Source organism: Eleutherodactylus coqui, chromosome 1 (assembly GCF_035609145.1).
Source record: "Eleutherodactylus coqui strain aEleCoq1 chromosome 1, aEleCoq1.hap1, whole genome shotgun sequence".
Lineage (NCBI taxonomy): Eukaryota > Metazoa > Chordata > Amphibia > Anura > Eleutherodactylidae > Eleutherodactylus > Eleutherodactylus coqui.
The window spans coordinates 44355141-44374090 of record NC_089837.1 but is presented as its reverse complement, the minus strand read 5'-3'; the positions used below and the strand labels follow the sequence as shown (position 1 = coordinate 44374090).

General features: G+C 42.3%; 1 protein-coding gene across 3 annotated transcripts in view; it reads left to right on the top strand.

Moving 5' to 3' along the window:
• Positions 1-18950, top strand: part of LOC136620342 (squalene synthase-like) — a 194461-nt gene that overhangs the window by 32616 nt on the left and 142895 nt on the right. For all 3 annotated transcript variants that reach the window (XM_066595056.1, XM_066595081.1, XM_066595073.1), the window contains 2 exons: positions 133-285; positions 17409-17855. In XM_066595056.1, coding sequence (XP_066451153.1) covers positions 133-285; positions 17409-17591 — 336 coding nt within the window. In that variant the 3' untranslated portion in view covers positions 17592-17855. Of the gene's footprint in view, positions 1-132; positions 286-17408 lie in introns of those variants that run through there.

Sequence of the window (18950 nt, the reverse complement as noted above, 5' to 3'; positions counted from 1 at the left end):
CACCTGACTGTTCCCTCTCCAATCTATCCTGAATGCTGCAGCTGGTGCCTGTTCCCTGGGCTGTTCCTTTCTCCCTCCCTCCCTATCCATTCTGCTAATGACCTTATACTAAGTGCTGCCTTGTGTCCTCAGATCATTTCTGTTGCCAGATTGGCTGCTTGCTACAACAATCCGCAGGTATTTAAGGGAGAGGTGAGGCTCCGCAAAGGACAGCTGGTGACTATATTCATGGATGCCACCAACATACAGGCGGTCAGAGCCATCGTCTACCAGTGTATGAATGAGGTAAGTGGTGTGTATTCAGCTTCTCTACATCGCCACATATGAGGAGCCGCACACAAGTGGCATTCACAAAAAAGATGGGCCATTGATTCCCACTAATCCGATATCAATCAGCTGAATGAAGCAGCTGTGGTGCTCCAGCAAGTACTGTGTTCCCTTCACTGTTTATCTGGGCACAGATATATTCTATCTCACTGTTAAAATAAACCTACCTGCTATTGCTTAGATCACTGGTAGTGGGCAAACTAACAAGATCAGCAAGAGATCAAATACTTATTTCCTTTTACTGTTATATATATATATATATATATATATATATATATAATTGTTGATGTCTATTAGTACTTGTGCATTTTTTGTTTGTCTTTTTATTGTTCCACATCTTCATGAGCAAAATGTTTTCCTCTTGAAGTCTCTTTAACCTAAGGAAATATAATTTTAAAAGGAGTAGCACTGAGCGACATCAGATGAATACAGAAGGTGAGGCTAGGCTGTCACGACTTTTTGTCAAAAATTGCCTAACCCTCAGCTCTGAATGGGGAGCTGCGTTGCCATCATGGAAGAACCACTGACCTCTTTGCCAGAAATCGGGAGGTTTTCTCCGTACATTGCGACACAACCTTTATAAAACTTTTTTTGTTTGTTTTGGTCCTGTTACAAATCCGGCGTGTACAATGGCTCTCAAAACAAAGAAACTAATGAGCGCTGTTGACCTTCTTGATTTCACTTGTTATATAAATCGGCCATCGCAAAATAGGCAAAAACTGAGCAACTAGTTGGGGAAGATTGTGTTCAAAAGATGATCCCTATTTCTTTTGGGTTACCCCTTCATATGTGTCTGGTAAACATGATGAGGATGCAGCAGCTTCATACAAGAGGTGGAGGGGCCAGGAGTTGAACCCCCCCCCCCCCCTCCCCCTTTCCCATCAGCTATTAAATTGCCCATGTTCAGAAAAAAATGGACCATAATATTAGGCCATGTTCACATGGCAGATTTCGGCAAAGACTGGAATTATGCAAGTAAGTTCCATTTATTTGAATCAGAATATAGGCTGTAGATTAGATGTTGCAGACTTAACTTTTGTTAAGGTTAAAAAAAATTTAAAAAAATCTTGCATGTCGCTTCTTAACACAGAATCCGTGTTTAAACAATCCATTTGCAGATTTGCCCCATGAAACTACACTAAACCTATGTGCAGCTACATATGGAATAATGTCCTATGTACTCCCAAATGGTATCCATAGAAAGTACAGCTCATCCTACTAAATAACAGGCCCTCACACCAGCCCATCAATAGAAAAACTAGGATGAATCTTATCTTTAATCCCTTTCCCATGAGTCCATGACAGCACACATGGAGGTTGCCCTCTGACCCCCGCTGGGGCAGGAAGAGGAGTGTTCAAAAGTCCACCTCCCACCACCATTCTCCTGTGACTTCAAATTATCACAACGGATACCTGGCCCAAGCTTTTATTGTTACTGAAAAACATGTTGCATGCATGTATACAGTAACCTACTAGGGTGGGCAACTATGTGCTGTCATGATGGACTCGTAGAAAAGGGATTAAAGGTAAAATTAATCCTAGTTTTACCATTTGCTCCATCCTGACAGCAAACATGGAGGCATTACCAGATTATAACAGTAACATTAGGGAAGGGAGACCACACACAGCCTGGAGGACCTTCCGCCCAAAGACCAGCTCCCTACCAGAATGGAGATCCAAGCGATAATGCTTAGAAAATGCGTGGATACTAGACCACGGTGCGGCTCTGAAGCCTCTACAGAACAAATTTGCACTGTGTTCAGCCCATGAGGAGGTGAGAGCCCTCAGAGTGAGCTCTTATCGCCTCAGGGGGAGGCAGTCCTCTGGCTTTGTATGCTTCCTGAATTGATATGATTCATATAGCGATGGAATCTTTCAAAGCCGCTTTCCCCTTATTTTGCCCCTGGAATTAAAGGAATAAGTTAAGAGATCTTCTAAAGGTCTGTGAGACCTGTAAGTAGGTGGAGACTGTACGTCTGACGTCTAGGTCCTGTACGCACTAGTCCTGGAAATTTTTATTATCCTGACAGAAATCCTGAGAAAAAAATGACCATAGAATAGTCAAGAGACCATATCACTCAATCACCTTCAGTTCTCTATAGGATAATGCCTGTATCTCACCAATCTGTCCAATGGTTGTAATTTCTTCCAAAAAGGCTGCTTTGATGGTCTGGGTTTTTAGTAATACTGATTGTATGGGCTTAAAGGAAGGTTTGTAGAGCCCGTCTAACACCAGTTTCCTCCTGGGATCTTAATCTGATTTTCTAATGAAGGGTTTGAGTCTCTCTGCTTCCTGAAGAACCTGCAAACCCACCTATTAGTGGGGTGTCATAAAAAGAACCAAGGGCTGTAACCTGTACCTTCATGGTTCTAGGGCTGAGTTTCTTATCTAGGCCCTCCTTGTAGGAAATGTAAAATCTGTGAGGTCTGGGCTGCTTCGGTCTGGACCATCTGATCCTCAACAGTCAACTATATATATCTATATCTATATCTCTAGTGGAGGTAGACCCCCTTCAGCTCTTAAGAATGATTTAGCTTGGACGACAGTCCTTGGTGTTTCAATCTCTGATGCTCAGCAGCCAAATTGTCCACTTTATCCTGTGGATCTCCTGGCAGAACACTGGGTCCTGGGACAGAAGGTCCTGTCTGAGAGGCAGTGGAATTGGAGACTGAACTGTTAGTGAGGACAACAGGAACCAGGGCTTTTTTTTTTTTTTTTTTTTGGCTGTGCTGGGTCAATGAAGATAACCCTGGTCCAGCAGTTCAGAAATTTATTTTTTTTTGGCAGGGCTTGGGAGATTAAAGGTAATAGATGAGGAAAGCATACGCAAAGTCCGTGTCCCATTCCTGTGAGTGTGTCCAGTGCCAGGGGATTGTCTGCTGGGTTTAAGGAGAAGAACTTGCAGCACTTCAAGTTTGTCCTTGAAGCAAAGAGATCTATCTGGGGATGACCCCACAGATGTCAGCAGAAAGAATACTTCTGAGTTTAGAGACTATTCCCCTGGGTCTACTTTTGGTTGGCTCGGAAAGTCTGCTATAATGTGTTGGGAGCCTTTCAGATGAATGGCCAATAAGGACTTTATTTTGCCTTCTGACGAAGAGAATATTCTTTGTGATAGGTGTTGAAGGTAGGGATGTCTCGTGCCACCCTGGTGGCAAATAAAGACACCATTGTAATGTTAATATATTTTCAGACAACATATCTTCCATGTACTAGGTCTGTTTGCATCAACGTTTCCCATGCTGCTCAAAGTTCTCTAGCATTTGAGGATTGAGAGTGGACGTGAGAAGACCAGGAACTCTGAAGTTTCCTATCTGCCACCTGCACTCCCAGACAGACTAGCATTGGTGGTTACTGAAATAGAAGAGTGGTCTAACAGTCCCTATCCCCATTTAAGGTTTGGGGATGGCATCCACCACTCTAGGCAAAAAGTTTAAATTATCAACACCATTGAAAAAATTCCTAAAGTATTGCATTCTATCCTATATTGAGAGGATTTCCTGCTGAAGGAGCCATTTGAAATTGCATCCAAGGAACCATCTGCAGACAGGCGGTCATTTGACAGAGTACCCTCATCCCTTCTCTTTTAGAGCCCGAGTCTCTACTCTTAAATCTCCTAATGCAGAGGATAATATCTTCCCTTTTTTTGTTGGAGGCAAAAAAGAATAACCTTTTGGGGAGTCAAGTAGAACTACAAGAAAAATCTTTAGAATCTCCGGTTTTAGGTTGGATTTCTCAAGGTTGATAAACTATCTGAGTTGGGTTGGCTTAAATGTCTGCAATAGATGACACTCTAGAGTCCAAATGAAGTAGTGGCAGCATCAAAAGTAAAAATTTTATTGCTTCATGCTAAAAGGCAAGGTCTCCAAGAGGGTTGATAAAGACCTCTGGTCAAATGGTTTTTTTACTTCTGCGATACGCCTTTGCTGTTGCCATTACTTCATTTGAACTGTGACTGACTGACATTGGGGATTTGGAGGTCCATGATCCCCAGGCTGTGGCTGTGCATGACAGAATACCTCTCCCTCTAGTAGGATACAAGTAAGAGTGCTACGTTGACTCCATAGAGTCCAAGCTGTTTGAAACAACTAGGAGATCGTCAAGATAAGGCATGATGTTAATTCCCATACCCCTAAGAAAGCAAAGTGGCTCAATCATTACCTTAGAAAAAACTCCTAGGAGCAGAAGATATACCAAAGGGTAGACAAATTGAAAATGCGCAGTCTTTTAAAATCCATTTTAACGAGAGATGAGTGAGCATGCTCGTTCGCACATTAGCATATGCAAAAGTACTCGTTACTCGAGCGAGCACCACGCAGTGTTTGAGAAAATTTCACCCTCTGCTCCCCACCTGTTTAGCTGCTTTTTTTTAGCCAATAAACATGCAGGGAAGGCTTTGGCACCTCCTGATATAACGTGCCAACCCTGTGCACGTCTATAGCAGTGACTTGCTGGCCAGATCATGTGACCTAGGATCATAAAAACGCAGGTCACCTGATGCTCGCCTCAAGCGGAGGCTGGATTAGCTGAGGGACAGCTGCTGTGAATGAGGGAGAGCGTTAGTGTAGGTTAGAAGGAGCGTTTAGGCAGGGATCCATCTTCAATCAACCCAACAGTCCTTTTAAGGACTACGACTCCACTTTTGTGCATCAGTTTGGCTGCCTGGGACCAGTAGCGCACACAAAGCATTCACAAGCATCCTGGCTGTAGACTGCATACTGTTACCAGTTCTATACAGTATACTGCTACTGGTGTACACAGACTATATAGGAACTAACAAAACGCCTCATTTTTCATTTTTTTTAGTTTTTTGTTTTTAGCTGAAAGCATCTGCATTGTGTGTGTGTGTGTGTGTGTGTGTGTGTGTGTGTGTGTGTGTGTGTGTGTGTGTGTGTCCGCCCACACTAGATAACAAGACTATACACATTTACACTGTATTTTTGGCTTAAAGCATATGCAAAATACCTCGCAGTTAGCGTAGCATTTTGACGCAGTGCATTATACAACATGATCAACACTAGGGCTAAGGGTCGAGGATGTGGGTGTCTGAATGAGGGTGTGGGCAGAGGCCAAGGTACTTGGCAGGGTAAAACAGTGCCTGCTGCTGAGGGAGAAGTAAAATGCCACGTATCTACGCTCCATAGCTTCATCTCACAGTTTGCAGGTCTGCGTGGTACACCATTATTAAAACCACAACTGTGCGATCATGTGATGACGTGGATAGCAGATAACGTGTCCAGTAATTTATCCACCACCCAGTCTTCCATGCAGTCCACTCACGCTAGCCAAAGGACTGGACCTGTGAATCCTCACGCTGATCCTCCTTCCTCCCAGCCTGGTCACTCCAGGAAAAAGATTCAGAACCGGCATACTCACAGGAACTGTTATCAGGTCCCTTCCCTGAGTCACAAACAACGAGGGTGGGGACTTCTCGCCCCAAATTTTGAAGAGGTTCACCACTAGAGTTCAGCAAACATGCTGCTTCCAGCTTCATATGCCCAGAGTCCACAAATGTATCCCAGCACGGTGTCAGATAGCTGGACACTAAGACAGAATGAATTTCCAGGTTTGCCCACTTTAACTTCTTCATAGTACATGCTGTCTTTCCCTGGGGCACTGGTTAAAAAGTCCATCGGGGAGAGGCATGGGCTGGGACAGGTGGTAGCTTGCCTGTCGGTGGACCACCACCTGGATCCCATTAAGCAAGTACAAGGTCTATGTTAAAAAAATTTCAGGGGTTTGCCTATACTCTTGGTAAACAATACCCTGCACTTTCACTCAAAAAATCTTTCTGGTTCTCACCTGCAATCTTGGTAAAGTGTTTTTTTAAAATGGGTGGTTTTTCTTCATTAAAAATGCAGACTTACTGGCACCTGAGTCCCCTTTATGCCCATGTTTGTGGCTCATGAAATTTTGTGACAGGTGGCATGGGTTGGAATTCTGATCATACGTTAATTTATCAGCAATTCTCATCAGCATTGTGGGCTATTGCCCACAATTTCAAAGGGGGTCATTGCCAGGCCCTGCCAACCCTCTTCAGGGTGTCTCCTGTTCCTCCTCATCCAATACGCACTTATAAAATGGGCATGAGGGTGGTGTGGCTCTCAAGCAACCGTGTGGCATGAGGACAGCTGACCGCTGCACAGGGAAAAATTTCAGTACGCTGTGGCCTACTGAGTAGCCGAAGGGGTGCGCCTTACCCCGCCTGGGATGGCGACAGCTGGACACTCCGCAGGGAAAAATTTCAGTACGCTGCCTGCGTCCTGGGGGGGATTGGACAGCAATGCCAGCATGTAATACAGGAGAAGAGGCAGCTGTCACCTACAGGCAGGGATTGGCCTTTGTTCCACCTAGTGTGGTGCTTAGCTAAGACGTGCCAGCACGTGTGCCTTGCTGATTATGGTCTGGCCCAACTAAATTGTTAGGGGGGTGACTACCAGGCTCTTGCACACAACTTGGCTTATTATTGCAACCTGGGAGCCCTGTCGTTCCCTATCCATTTCTGTGGTGTTTCTATCACTTTCTGATGTGTTCAGGTGAATCGCACACCTTCCCCTATGCAGAGCATGAAAAAATGCTTGAGTCTTCTATTGACTTCAACGGGGTTCGTTACTTGAAACGAGCATTACAAAAGGTTCTGCTCGAGTAACGAGCACCTGAGCATTTTGGTGCTCACTCATCTCTAATTTTACCAAAAACATTTGAGATTTGCAGTTTGTCAGGTGGATGGAAATATGGTAGTAGGCGTCTTTAAGATTAATCATGCACATAACGCTTCCCTGATTGATCAGGGGAATTGTTGACCTAATAGTCTCCATTTTAAACTTAACTCACTTGCAGAAAGCAAAATGTGGACAGCAGCACACTTACAAACCACACTTGTCAGTTGTGGGAAGCATCACACTAAAGCATGCTCCATGTGTGGTCCCGACCACTGATCCATATAGCTAATTTGTCCATCAAAAGTACAGGGGCAGCAATACGGTGCAAATTACAACCTCCAGAGGATGTCCAGAGGATGTTCCTTTATTGTGATCCACATAAAAGTACAATGTTTTGGCTGGTGCAGCCAGCCTTTTTCAAGTGACTTGAGCGTGGAAAGTTCTGCATCCCCAAACTGTAACTAGGGATAGCTCAGATGTGGAGGATACGTAAACCTGAATACAGGCTCTTTTTGCTGGCTTATAGGGGCCAGGCTTGGAGACTGGTTCCAGTTTTGATCCTTGGACCTCCTGCCTGAACATTTGGCAAAAACTATCCATTTAAGGATTCCTGCTCCTCCCTGCCTATTGCCATACAGTCAGTACAAAATAACTTCTTCACATTTTAATTTTTTTTTTTTTTTTAAATCCCACTTCTCGATCCTTTTTATCAGGCTTTGATTTTGAGGTTTCATCAGCAATAATGGGAGAAGCTATTCAATGAGCTTTTTTGTATAAGTGGACTACTCCAGTTTGACACCTTCCATGCTTCCCATAGCATTAGAAGGTGTACAGAGTTGCAACCCCACAGGAGAAGCTAGTAGGGTTTCAAAGCAAATGCCTTTTTTGAATTTGGCGGGGCTGAGGTCACGGGAGCGTGCACCTGACATTACGCATGGCCCTACGTCATCGTCCATCGTCCCTGTGCTGGCGGCCATTTGATGCTGTTCCTGTTCACAAAGCAGAAACTGGTGCAGATTTTTCCATGTGACCATCGCTATGCCGCAGATTTCTATTGCAGATTTGCATATAGATGAGCAAAATCTGTCTGCAGAATTTCCAATGTGAATCAAAGTTGATGTGACGTCACTTCAGGAGTTTTTTTTTTTTAATTTTTTAAATCTTTTATTTTTTTCTCCAACAAATTTAAAATTCACGTAATACAGACAGGGCATCCCCTTCAATTGAATGGGACCTGTATTAGAAACAGATTAGGTGCTCATTCTGTGTCAAAATCCGCAATGTGAACATAAGGGGCTTTTTTATTGCTAAGTTTTTTTTTTTTTGTTTTTTTTTAATTTTTGCTTCCTTGGAAGTCGTTCTGTGGTGGGATTTAAAGACTCAAAGCCATTTCTCTCAAAGTATGGAAAGTGTATTTCACTTTTTTTTTTTTTTCTACAAATCGCACAATCCTAAATTCCTTTCTTATTTATATGTATGCTGGTTGGTCACATTTCGCTGCGTTTGCTACATAAGTTCAGTAAACTTTTCTTCATACAAACTGCTGTCTCATTCTATTACCCTTAGGCCTCATGTCCACGGGGAGAAGAAGAATTAAAATACTCTGCGGATTTTAACTCTTCACCCGCACACGGATCCGCACCCCATGGAGAATCTGTAGTGGGCCTGATTTTCCCCATGGACATGAGGCCTTAATTAGGCATACTTCTGCCCTCCATTTTTATGGCATCCAGCATCAAACTTGCATTAACTTTTTTTAATCCAGATCCAGACTGTCACAGTTCAAATGTAAAAATAAGGGTGCAGAAGTTATGTGCCATCTTCTCTGGTACCACTTCTCAGATGCTTGGAGCCAGGACTGGCACATGATTGGTTACCACCCGACAGCCATTTGTAAGCAAAGAGCAGCAGGGGCTGCTGTAATGAATTGGGTACGAATGTTTGTTAGAACCCTAATTTGTCCGATTTACACTGTTAAGAAAGGTTTTAAAAATTTGTTGCAGAGTAAGGGCGCCCACCCACTGGCTTTTTTTTTTTTTCGGTCCGTTGCAATTTTTAACATAGGAACTGTCAGTTGCATATGTGTCCTTATTTTTCTCTTAATGCACCCATGAATGTCAATGGAAATTAACGGAAAAGCCGCGGAAAACGCACGAAAATCGCAAACGCCAGTGGGTGGGCGCCCTAATTGAAATGTTTCTGTAAAATTAAAACCTGCTGACTACACTGGTGAAACTGAATAATAGCAGCACGTCTCCCTTCAAGTTATTTAACCTCTTAGTGACCAAGCATTTTTTTTTCTTGTCTTAAAATCGTCACTCCTTTTTATTTATCCATCAACGTAGCTGTCTGAGGGTTTATTTTGGGGGGGACGAGTTGTAATTTTCAATGGTACTATTTCAAGTACCATATAATGTACTGAAAAACTTTTCTAAGTGAAGAAAAATGAAAAATAAGAAAATTCTGTTATCTTTCGGTGCATCTTGTTTCTACGGCCCACAAACTGCAACAAAAATAACATAACTTTATCCTATGGCTCAGTACGATTACTACAATACCAATTTAGTTTTTTCTATTTATTTATTTTTTTGCTGCACTGCTTTTCATTTTCGGATACTTTTTTCAATTTCTGCAGCCATCTTTTGCGCACAATAACTCTTATTTTTCTGTCCACATAGTTGTGCAAGGGCTCATTTCTTGTGGGACGTCCTGTAGTTTGTTTGTATTCCAAAATGGCAAAGACTTTTTGATCACTTTATTGCATTTTATTTTTTCTTGGAGACTGACCGAAAGCGCATTTCTGGCGTTCTCTTAATTAATTTATTTTATTTATCAAGTAAGGTTAATGGTGAACCGACTGGATTAATTGCATATGCATATTTCCCAAAAATACAATACAACGGCAATTGGATTACATTATTCCCCATAACTGGAAAACCTTACGTGGCAGAAAAAAAGGATATCCTATTTGAATTCAGAACGCTAATAGCCACCTATCTGCTTATTGGTTACAAAAATTGCATTGCACAGCGTTATCGGTCATGTAAAGCTGAACCTGATAAGCCAAAAAATGAGCAAATGCTCGTTTGCTGGATGATTGCGTTTTTTGTGGAGCGAAAAAAAAAAAATTAATTTGGGAGGCATATTTCTCAACGTGAATGGGGAATTTACTGATGAATTTAATACTCAAGGTTTGGTAGAATTTGATACTCCAGGTTTGGTAGAATCCGATCTAAGGCCTCGTTCCCACAGCTGTCTGGCGGTGGCACTGAAAACCACTTTCTTCCGTGTGGAGGAGAGCTACTTGCATATTGGCAAATGTATACAATAAGCAATGTTCCTATTTATGTTCTACTTTTGATATTAAACAAGGCTTAAACTGGTTTGCTCTAAAAGCAATTACCTGGCTTCATGGCAAAAAAATTAAGCCATTTGGGTTGAGGTACTAGTAATGTCCACTTTATTGGAGCCCTCTGCCCTATCACGATTCAAGTTTCCCCATATGTTAATCAGAGCCGTGACTCCAGAGTGAAGCATAAAATCACATGACAAGCTTTCAAATTGCAGCCAACTACAATGCCGGTGCTCCAACTAACATGTTCCTTAGGGCAGATTGGATATAACAAAATGGCAACGATGCTGGAACTAGTCATCTAAGAGAAATTGAAATACTCCACTGGGAAAAACGGCACAAAAATTGTATTGCTAAGCAGTGGAAAAACCTCACCTGGTCAGAAAAATCCAGATTTGTTTCACTGTGCTGATGGGAGGTCAGGACTTGGCACAAACTGCACAAATCGATGACCTCTTCCTGTCTAGTAGCTACAGCTCACGCTTGTGGAGGTGGAGTAATGGTGGGGGGAATGTTTTCTTGGTACACCCTGGGTCCTCTGTTGTGGCGTCCATCTGCAAATATCAAATTTCTTTGGTTCTAAAAGCCAAAGGAGACCTAACCTTCTACGTTATGGGTGTCTCTAATAGAGTGACCATTTAGTGTATGCTCCAGGTATGAGGGTTAAAATTCTAAGTGCAACACCAATCGGGCCCACCCCACTTGCCCCGTTGCCGGCCGTAAGAATAGACACCACACAGGGATCTGGTATCATTCCTCACAAGGGACATGGCTCTCGGCTGACGTCGACGTACTTTATTACAGATTACATGAGATCTTATACACTTTGTCCCATCCCCCAGGGGGTGATGGGCTCATAACCATATATGGGAAGTCCGGATTTCGGGCCTAAGACAGTGAAAATTATGTACATTTGAACATCTTGATATCTTGTTTCTGGGAAAACGGCCAAGTACACGCGTCCTTCGTCCGATTCTTCTTTGCTGATACATTTTGTTCAAGCCTGGCAAGGCCTCTTGGGATATCTGATGTAAGGCGACATTTAAGTTTTTTTTCATTTGGAATCGAATAAAACTTGCATATAGGTATAAAAGCATAAAAAACACATATGGCAATATATATATATACCCTCACAAACCCCCCTAAAAAACTTAATATGGAGATCAAGCATCAGACCTTGCACTCTTCCTCGGTCGTCTCTCCCTTGCGTCAGGGTTTCTCCACTGCCCGTAAGTCCCTACTCCTAAAAGGGAAGGGATCCCTACCTCACCTCAGAAGGAGCCCATGGATTCCCTGGGCTTATTTCCGGGCCTCCATACCCTCTATCTGTACAAGTTAACACCCCACAGGGTGTGCCCTCGCCGGAACCTAAGGTCTTCTGCACTTTCCCTAGGCAAATGGGAAGTCCACTGACAGTCCATCTTATGAGACTGGGGCGGCGCAGTACTAGTCCATCTCTCCATTCTTCTGGTAACATACGTGGTTGGCATTATCGGAACTGGTTCTTCATCTTTTTCAAACAAGGGAAATGTTGGTGTCACATTATCCAGTCCCTTACTCATATTCTTTTTGATCAAAGGGAAAATACACATACAAGAAATTACATACCCCACCTCTTTCTGCTAAAATCATATCCAGGGCTACTCTAGGGCCATGGATGCAGTGGGCCCTAACTGGTCCGCTAAACCTTGTAAAGCATCTCTGGTGTAGTTTACAAACCTCTGCTGATTGTAAAAGATATAATTCATCTAATCTACATTATTATTAACAGTGACAATAGCAAATAAGGACTCAAAACCTACTTTAACCTGATCTCTAGAATTAAATTCATCTGGCACCCCCCTTGGCACTCCTATTGCATCTATGTATACATGTGGATCAAAGTTACCACCTGGAGTGTCAATGTCTCTCCTAGCACGATGCGGTGTTGGATTCTCACCCTCAGTGTAGTCTACATATTGCACATTTGATTGTATTAATTTGTTCTGAAACAGGGGGCTAGTGTACAGTAGTCAAAGGTGTGTGTTAGAGGAATTGTACCACATTATAGCATGTAAAGGATATGCAGGATCATTAGTTTTTTTCAGTGCGAAGTGTGGATCCAAGTGGGCTTTCCTTCGAGCTTGACTGCATTTGGGGTGGTGAACAACATCTGGTAAGGACATTCAAACCGGGTTTCTCTCAAACTTTTTTACATAGACCCTGTCACCTGATTTTAGATTGTGACACTCATCTGTCGGACCTGGGAGGAAAGCAGAGACTGCAGAATGGATTACTAACAATTCCTTAGAGAGGCCTAGGACAACATTAAACAAGAAAATCATTCACCAAACTCTGCTACTGTGGCATGTATCCTCCTGGAAAAAAGAAAAACTAATAGACACTCAATTCAAAATTTTACCATTTTCTTTATTGCCTTTTGTATCTACTTTCCCACTACTCCGCGGACGGCAGGGTGTGTGAAAAGCCTAGAATATACCCAAAACAGACATGATGTGTTGCATTATTTCACCTGTGAAGTGTGTACCTTTGTTTGACTCAATCACTTCCGGTACCCCATATCTGCGGATTACCTCATTCATGAGCTTCTGTGCGGTTACCTGCTTATTTACTTTGGTAACAGAGTAGGTCTCCAACCTGAAAAACATTAACATCAACAACAAGCACATATTCATGCTTCCCAACAAGTGGGAGCTGAGTGTAGCCAATTTGCAATCCCTGAAATGGGTAGAGTGGTCTAGGCAAGTGTTATGTGGCAAATTTACTTCTGCCCTGTTGCTTTACGGCAAAGATCATGCAAAATTGGACAAATGATGCAGCAGCTACAGAAAACCAAGGAGCCACCCGTCCTTGTTCAAGCGTCGTCATCATTGTTGCTTTGAGAGGTGCGTCTTTTCGTGCGTCAGCTGGGCCATTATGAGGCACAGGGACTATGGTAAGCAAGTTCTGTTGACTGTTCACCATACGCCGTCCCTTTTTAGTCCATTTGTCTTTTTCTTAACTGTAAAGTCTTTAGCATATCAAAGTCCAATGTTTTTATCAAAGTCCAAGTTCAAATCAAAGTCCAAGTTATTGTTAAATTCTTCTTTTCTTCTTTCTTCCACGGCTTGAGGGCCGCTGCTTTTGCTGTGTGGTCTGTGATGGCGTTGCCTCTCGCTTCTCCGGTGTAGGAATTGGTGTGAGCTTTCCACTTTGTCAGGTAGAAGTAGGGTCTCCATGAGACTCTGCACCGCTGCAACATTCTTAATTGGCTGTCCTGCTGAGGTAAAAAAACTGTCTGGCCTTCCATGTTGGGCCGTAATCATGAGCTATGCCAAATGCATACCGGGAGTCAGTGTAAATGTTTGCCGTCTTACCTGTGGCCACTCCACACGCCTCCGTGAGTGCTTTTAATTCCGCTTCTTGTACTGCGACATGCGGAGACATTCTGCTTTTTAGGACATCTTGTTGTGTAACCACCGTATATCCAGTGTGGAGTCGTCAATCACCCTGGGTACCATCTATAAAAAACAACTCAAAATATGCATTATTAACAAGGGCTTTCAGTAACTTTTTTAAAACTTAAATTTTCTTGTTGCATCAATGCTAGACAATCAGGCTGATATTCTATTTGAAAAAGATTAGAACCTTGTTGCAAAAAGTTTAAAAATGTAAAAATGACTTGCAAAAAAATCTAAAAATGGCTGACTTGCAATACCTAAAATGGCTGACTTGCAATACCTAAAATGGCTGACTTGCAATACCTAGATCACCTACGCCTATTCCTCCCCCCCCCCCCCCCCCCTTTGAAACAGGGTACGCAATTGGAACAAGAGCACCCGGTTTCAAGGTAGTATAACATTGTAAAAAGATTTGATGGAAGCAGATAAGGCCTGTAAGATGTTAGCACCAATAACAGACATGAGTTACATCGGGACAGAAAAATCTACAAAACATCTACTAATATTTGAAATGTGATATCCCTTTAAGTGAATTCATTATTAGTCTGTTCCTGCCTGCAATTTCTTATCAAATCTCAGACAGGAAAAAAAAAACTAGCTGCTCAAAATTCTCACCCCCTCCCTCGTGCAAGAGGAGCGATGAAACATTATTACGTACTATTACATCATATAGCTCCACCCCTTCAATATTGGCACATTGCGTCCGTCTTCCCAACTTAATTTCAGCTTAACCGTCCACACGTCCACATCACAACCAAGCAAAGTCCCATGCATGGGGAGGATTTTTATTCCCAGTCAATTATCCACATCACACATTCCACCACAGCTCGAACACGGGTCACTAACTCACATCCATCCATGCTCTCAAGTCTGCTCCGTCACCCCCTCATTGAGGTGTACCAGTACACACAGATGCACGGACAAAAAAAGTTTGACATACATACATCAGCTGAAAAACACCGAGGTGAATGCTATCATTTTATAAAGTACATAATTCTATTGAGCTGAGATTGTGAATGAGCGCTATCTTTGACAAATTATGTGAAAAAGTTTGCTGAGTGACTGAAATATTCTATATTTCTTATCTACTGAAGCTATTATATGCTGTATTAAACGCTGAAGTGTTTTAGAATCTCTGGGTATTTTTCAACCCCCCCCCCCCCCTTGTGACCCTGAGCTCAGAGTGAATCTGAAAGCCCCCACTTTTTTAAAACATGTCTTATCTCTCCGCGACTATGAAACACATACTGAATAAGTTTTAGCTTAAACTATTGCCTGCATTTTGAAATCATAATTAACACATATGCTGGGACCTTGCAACATTCATTTTCAACCCCTGTATAAGTAAGAATATACATTAGAAATTGCCATATTTCCCTGCCTACTAAGACAGTATAACTAATTAAATTCATTTCAAGCCTTCATTCCTTTTACGCAAGCAGAGATATTATCCAGGGTTATTATTGCATTTTCTCTCTCGCTGTTATCTTCCTGACCTTGGAAGGCTACACAGAGTCGCAGCTATATGTCAACAACCTCTTCTCCCCTAAGAGCAAGCTGTTAACTATTTGCACATACTGTGTGTGTGTGTGTGTGTGTGTGTGTGTGTGTGTATGTGTATGTGTATGTGTGTGTATGTGTGTGTGTAATATATATACACACACATATATCCACCTAGTATGGATTATACATTATCTATTATCTATCTTGTATTATACACATTTCCATCTCTCTTTACCAACAAATCACGTGCATTGTAACTTATCGACTTGCTTGCTCCTTCAGCACTTTCTCTCCCCTACCTAACTGCCAATATAACCTTTAATAGACACTCTCCTGACGCCCTCTTGATCACTTACTGTACTTTTCAACATTTCACTTACGGATACTTTCTTAAACAAATAATGTGTACATACGTAACTTTCTCTGACTGTCTCTCTCTCTGCTCCTAGCAAACCTTGGTCTTCCAAGGCACCTCTCGGTCCTAAAGACCTCCTCCCAGACACCATTTTGTAATCTACCGTGCGGGTCAGTGTCACACATTTTCATTAGATTTTTCTTACATTCTACAAATTCATCCACACGGCGGCAGCCCTTGAGGGGCTCTATCTTCTTTAATAAGATCTTACGCATATTACAACAAAAACAACAAAAATAATAATAATAACACGCTCCATAGAATGCATCACTCTTAATTTTCAAATTGTCAGCCCCTTATATACCGGCAGACAACCGAGGGTCCCTTCTCCTTATGGAACCAGTCCCATAAAAATGCATCTCTCTGAAATCAAATCGCTAGCCCCATATATAAGGCAAACTGACCGAGAGTCCCTTTTTTCTTATGAAGCCTATCTCACAAAATGCATCCCTCTCTGCTAAACCATTAACAACTAACTAAACTAACCTGAGGGTCCCTTCTCTTGTGAGATCAAATGAAAAGTAAGAGAAAAAAAATTCTGCAGATACAACAAACCATCTCCACTATCGCTAAAACGCTACGGACTTCAACTACAAATAAACTACAGACTAGTTTCTGGGTGAGCCATTGGTGCGCATATCACGGTCAGTGGTCCATGACGGCAAACCCGAAGCCCACACGAGTTACCGTGTAGAACTCTTAACCCAACCCGTCCGGTCACAAACCACAGATAGTCAGTCCTGCTGCAAGACTCGCAGTGTAAAACACAACATAAATATATGTTTGTCTTACCTGGAGTTGTAAGTGAGTTGATCAGGCTCGGTTTGCAGCAGGACGGTTTCTCAGTAGCGTGGATCCGGGTGAATTGCGCTGTAAGCTCCGATTTTACCGCCCCAGTTGGTTGCGCCATTTATGAGGGTTAAAATTCTAAGTGCAACACCAATCGGGCCCACCCCACTTGCCCCGTTGCCGGCCGTAAGAATAGACACCACACAGATCTGGTATCATTCCTCACACGGGACATGGCTCTCGGCTGACGTCGACGTACTTTATTACAGATTACATGAGATCTTATACACTTTGTCCCATCCCCCAGGGGGTGATGGGCTCATAACCATATATGGGAAGTCCGGATTTCGGGTCTAAGACAGTGAAAATTATGTACATTTGAACATCTTGATATCTTGTTTCTGGGAAAACGGCCAAGTACACGCGTCCTTCGTCCGATTCTTCTTTGCTGATACATTTTGTACAAGCCTGGCAAGGCCTCTTGGGATATCTGATGTAAGGCGACATTTAAGTTTTTTTTCATTTGGAATCGAATAAAACTTGCATATAGGTATAAAAGCATAAAAAACACATATGGCAATATATATATATATATATATATATATATATATATATATATATATATATATATATCCTCACACAGGTGAAGTACTGGATCCTCTGGTTTTGGCCCGAACACTACAGTTAATGTTCAACTTTTGAAGAATTTAAACAGAATGAAAACTAAATGAAAGTCTTCTATTCAAGCCCCCCTGTGTAAATGTAAAGATGTACAACAGATGTGTGCAATGTTCAGGTTATAGTGTAAGGCTGGAGCCGAGGCTGAGGAGTTATGTGGTCATTGCAAGGGAAGACAATAAACCACTTCCATGTAGTTTAAACTTCCCTTTAATCTATATTTGTCTTTGTTTCCCCCCAGATCAACCAGAAGATCCCCCTGACAGACCCCTCTGCTGAACACACGCAGAACATTGTCTCCACCATCCAGAAGTTGTGTCTGTCCGACGGCCCCCTGGTGTCCCGTCATGGTTTCTCTCTCATCTATCTGCCATGTGCTGTGCTGTTGGCCGTCCTCAGCTGGCAGTACCTGAGCAGTTTATAGGCCTTGGAGTTGGTGCACACGTGCCAGTGATCTGGGAGAAGATACTATCGCACATCAATATGATAGTAGTGTGTTATATACACACCCACACGGTCTTGAAGGATTATGGGAAAGGATATTTTAATTGTCTTTATCCCTGTTCAAAACAAAATCCACACTTGTTTTCACGTCCTGGGTGTCTGTCTGGGTTTTATTCTACATTGGCCCTGTGATCTTTAAACAATGTAACTTAAGATTTTAATAAACCATTTGCATATATTGAAATATGGCTTTGTTTTCTGTATTAAAAATATTGCCAAAAATTCTATAACTTTTGTTTCAAAAATAGAATAAAGCTGCGGAGTCTGAGTGTGAGAAGGTATAAGACAGTGTGGAACTGTTACCAGGTGCCACGGGATCACTGCTATTTAACGGATAACTGCAATTGCCGGTGGGGTGCAATATATATATATATATATGTTACAGAACCATGTTGCGCATAAAAACCCAGGGATATCAATTTTTTTCTTTTTTTTTTTTTTTTCTTTCAGATTGTGCTTATTTTCAGGGAAGGGCTTATATTTCAAGCCCTTCCCTGAAAATCACTGCAGGGGTTGCCTGCAAACCATTGCTTTGAAGGGACCGGCTGCAGTACTAGAGCATTGTGGTCCTCTGCCACAACTGTGATATTGCTTTCTTTCACCAATGAACACTGACAGCGCTGTAGAAGCACAGCTGCTCCAGGGAACGGACCATTTGCATGGACCGTCGGTCACGCGCATCTTCATCTGTGGAGGTTTTTTGTGTTTTTGCACACAAAAAAAAGCTTATCTGAGTCCTTAAGGGGGAAAAAACTCCTTCCTGACTCCAATCTGGCAATCAGAATAATCCCCGGATCGCCGACCATTCTGAAGCAGTCACTACAAGTACGGGCTCACACAGGCGTAAGCACAACTGCTCAAAATGTGCTTCTGCCTGCTTCCATGTGTGTGTACATATATATGTAACATGTGTTTGCGCACACACAAAGAAATATGTAGAAAATCACACTTGGGTTGCATCTGCACGGTCTACAAAATCTCACTACAAAACATTGCTCATGTGAAAGAACCCATTGGAAACTGTGGGCTTCACATTGTAAGGAGATTTTGTAGTTCGTGTGGATACAGTCTCGGGCACAGATTTTTCTCTCAGTTACACAAGCCCATTGATTTCAATGAGATCCTGTGGGGCGCAAATGAAGGATTGCTCATGTTTATTTTTTTACCTTAATCGCATATTGGGTGAAATAATATGCTTATGTGAATGAACTCATTGAAATCAAATGGGTTTTATTCACTGCATTATAGACTGCAGAAATATGCTAATGGGAAAGAGCAC